At 41.7% G+C, this 3017-nt stretch overlaps 1 protein-coding gene across 1 annotated transcript; it reads right to left on the reverse strand.

Annotated features, from left to right (window-relative positions):
• Positions 1 to 1321: 1321 nt before the first annotated feature.
• LOC121635108 (piggyBac transposable element-derived protein 1-like) lies at positions 1322 to 2371 on the reverse strand. Its single transcript, XM_041978170.1, has one exon. The coding sequence runs from the start codon at positions 2369 to 2371 to the stop codon at positions 1322 to 1324; it is 1050 nt and encodes a 349-aa protein (XP_041834104.1).
• Between the last annotated feature and the right edge of the window lie 646 nt (positions 2372 to 3017).

Consider the following 3017-nt stretch of genomic DNA (forward strand, 5'->3'; position numbering starts at 1 on the left):
GTTACCTGACACAGCTCTATAGTTGTTTCACGGAAGAACTTACTGTCAACTCAAGCCCAGGTAGCTGCCTCACAGTAACCTGTACACATCTCAGTCCAAAGTCAGTCTATTGATTTACAGTTTTATTTGGTCTCATCTGTCTGGCCAGGCTCCACCTCTCCACCAAATTTCATGAAAGCTGGACATATAGACAAGCAACACTGAAAACATACCACACCCACCCATGTCACTGTCTTGTGTTCATGGAAAAAAAAACAAACAAATATGAAATTGTCTTTTCCTTATGGAAGGCTTAAAATGCCTTAAATAAAGTACAACCTTTACATATTAATTTAACAGCTTTATTAGATAAAAAAAACAGGACATTCATCACATTTAATAAGAAATGGAAGAATTTTTAAAACAGAAAATGGGACATGACTCTGCAAAACACATCATGCATTGGACAGGTGTGCATGAGATTTTCTCTGTATGTGAAGTCCTTATTTCACTTATTTTGCATGTGAAGTTGTTTAATTTCAAACAAAAATAAAGTAAAAATTAAACACCTAACTATATCTATCTGTTTAATAATTACAGGCTAAGTTAAGGGCATTTTATGAATAGCTTAACAGTTTTGTTGCAATGGTACAAATGGACAGTTAACAGTTTTAGAGGAAAATCCTACTCCTATGCAGAAAAGAGTAAAATCTAATGTCATTTTGGTTATTTCATTACACTGAATAATTTTGTTAATGCAGCAAATGAAACATAGCTGTGATATCGGTGGGGGAAGGTCTTAAAAATCTATTTAACACTAGAAAACCCAGAGGCTTCCCGATTGGGATTTTGATGGACAAAGCCCAGAGAGGGGCCAAGTGGGAGCACAGATTTCAGCCAACATTCTGTCTTAGGTGCGAATAGCTGTCTTTGTTTTGTAAAAGAGGCCATTACTGGTGAACCCCGGGGGGCACATAACACCTTTAGCAAGAAGCTGCCACATTATTAGCATACTGGTCAGACCACATTCACATTTCACCAGCTTTGCCAACTTTATAACATGATGTTATGGCACAAAAAATTAAAATAATTTTTAATTTTAAAAATGGAAGCGTGTCCTGGTTTTACAGCCAAGGGTCTTAAAATGACCTGAAAAATTAGTTTCTAAGTAAGGAGGACTGAAATGTCAACATGACAAATGTACAAAGATACCTGTCATTTTTTTTCCAAAGCATTTTATTTTTGTCATTAAAATACAAAACAAATAAAAAATGGACGTAATAAAAGAACTCCACATATTTGTACATATTTACATTAGGAAATAGTGACATGAGCTGGAATTTTAGTGCTCTTGCAGTCCATCTGCAGTGTCAGTGTCACAACATGCTTGGCACTCCCATGGTGTCTCCTTCTTGCATTTGCCACAGGTGTACTTGTACCAGTGAAAACATCTCACAGAGGCAGAATTCTGTATGCATTGTCGCTTGACCAGACACTTGGCTCTTTTCCCAGGGCTAGGTGTGAGAGGTTGCTGCAGACGCACTTCCTCCTTGTGTGCCTTCTTCGCGCTCAAATGAGATTTGGCCAACTCTTTCGCCAGCTCAATCAGGAAGTCCACCCGTCTCTCCTGCACTCCAGTGCATGCCTTATGCACAATATAAGCATTCAATGCTGCCATGTCAATCATATTGTAGAACACGGCGACTGGCCATCTCCGTGTTGGTGCGCGCACACTGTACTCACGCACCATCTGGTCCATCACATCCACTCCGCACTTTGTGGTGTTGTACTTTGTCACAGTGTTTGGCTTCTTTTTGGGGGTATCTTCATTCTCAATCACTGTGTGCATGCTACTGAGGACGTAGACCATCTTCTTTCGTTTTGCCACATGTACTGTCAGGGTTGTGGTGAATTCAGCCTGGTCCTTCTGTCTAGTTGACTGTGGAATTTCGCGGCGAATCTTGTTGACGGTGCCGAGGATGGAGGTTCTACGGCTACGCAGGCGTTGTGCAAGAGACAGAGATGTGAAGAAATTGTCTGTGGTTACAGTTCTGCCCTTATCCATGAATGGCTCAATCAGCTTCATGACAACACTCTCAGACAGTCTCTCTTCACTTGGACGACTGGGGTCCTTTCCAAGATATGGAAGGACATTGCAAATGTACTTCGATTTCAAGTCACAGGCTACCCAAAACTTGATGCCAAACTTGTCGGGTTTACTTGCAATGTACTGCAGGAAAGTGCAGCGAGTCTTTGATGGGAAGAGTTGTTCGTCGATGGTGATGTGTCGACCAGGGTTGTAGGATGAGATGCAGTTATTGACAAAAGATCCCCAAACATCCGAAACTGCCGCAAACCTATCAATCTCTGCTCTCTGGCTGCGTGTGAACATGTCATCAAAGCATAGATGTTGCATGATTTTGGAAGCGGTTTCGGGCCATAGTAGCAATGATGTGTGGGTTTCCCAGATTGGCGGACCAGCTGTCACGTAGGGATGGAACATGGGTCACCCCCTGCAAGATTATGACTGCAATAAATGCCTTCAGTTCTGGGAGGTCCATGAACCAATCCACTTGCTCCGTTTGCCGTGCATGCTGATTTGTCCATTGCTGAATCCTTCGAAGCATGTCGAGCGTAATGAAACACAGGAAGCTCTGAAGACGACTCCCGATACTTCTCCTGGCCTTAGCTGTTGGCTCTCCATCTGCGTCGTTTGCTTCTATTGGAGTGAAATGGAGATGTGTCCCCAGCTGTTCTTCACGCCACTCTGTACCATCTTTAGCGATTTCTGTCGGCTCACCCTCCAACCGAGCTCTCTTTTCTGGAGGAAGAGTGGAAGTCTCCTCATCTGCACGTAAACACATAGAAATTAGTTAATCTTTTTTTTAAATTACCAAATCAAATTATATATCCTATACCCTATTCCTCAGTCGATTGATTGATTTTACAACTTGGGAGATTCACTCAAACAGGAAGAATTTGTTTTTAGTTCTAACTGTATACACGACAAAGCATTTCTTATTTGTCTATGAAAACAC

This window comes from Melanotaenia boesemani, chromosome 23 (genome assembly GCF_017639745.1).
Source record: "Melanotaenia boesemani isolate fMelBoe1 chromosome 23, fMelBoe1.pri, whole genome shotgun sequence".
Lineage (NCBI taxonomy): Eukaryota > Metazoa > Chordata > Actinopteri > Atheriniformes > Melanotaeniidae > Melanotaenia > Melanotaenia boesemani.

Coding starts and splice junctions, on each gene's coding strand:
- LOC121635108 (XM_041978170.1), bottom strand. CDS start 2,371: ATGTTCACACGCAGCCAGAGAGCAGAGATTGATAGGTTTGCGGCAGTT.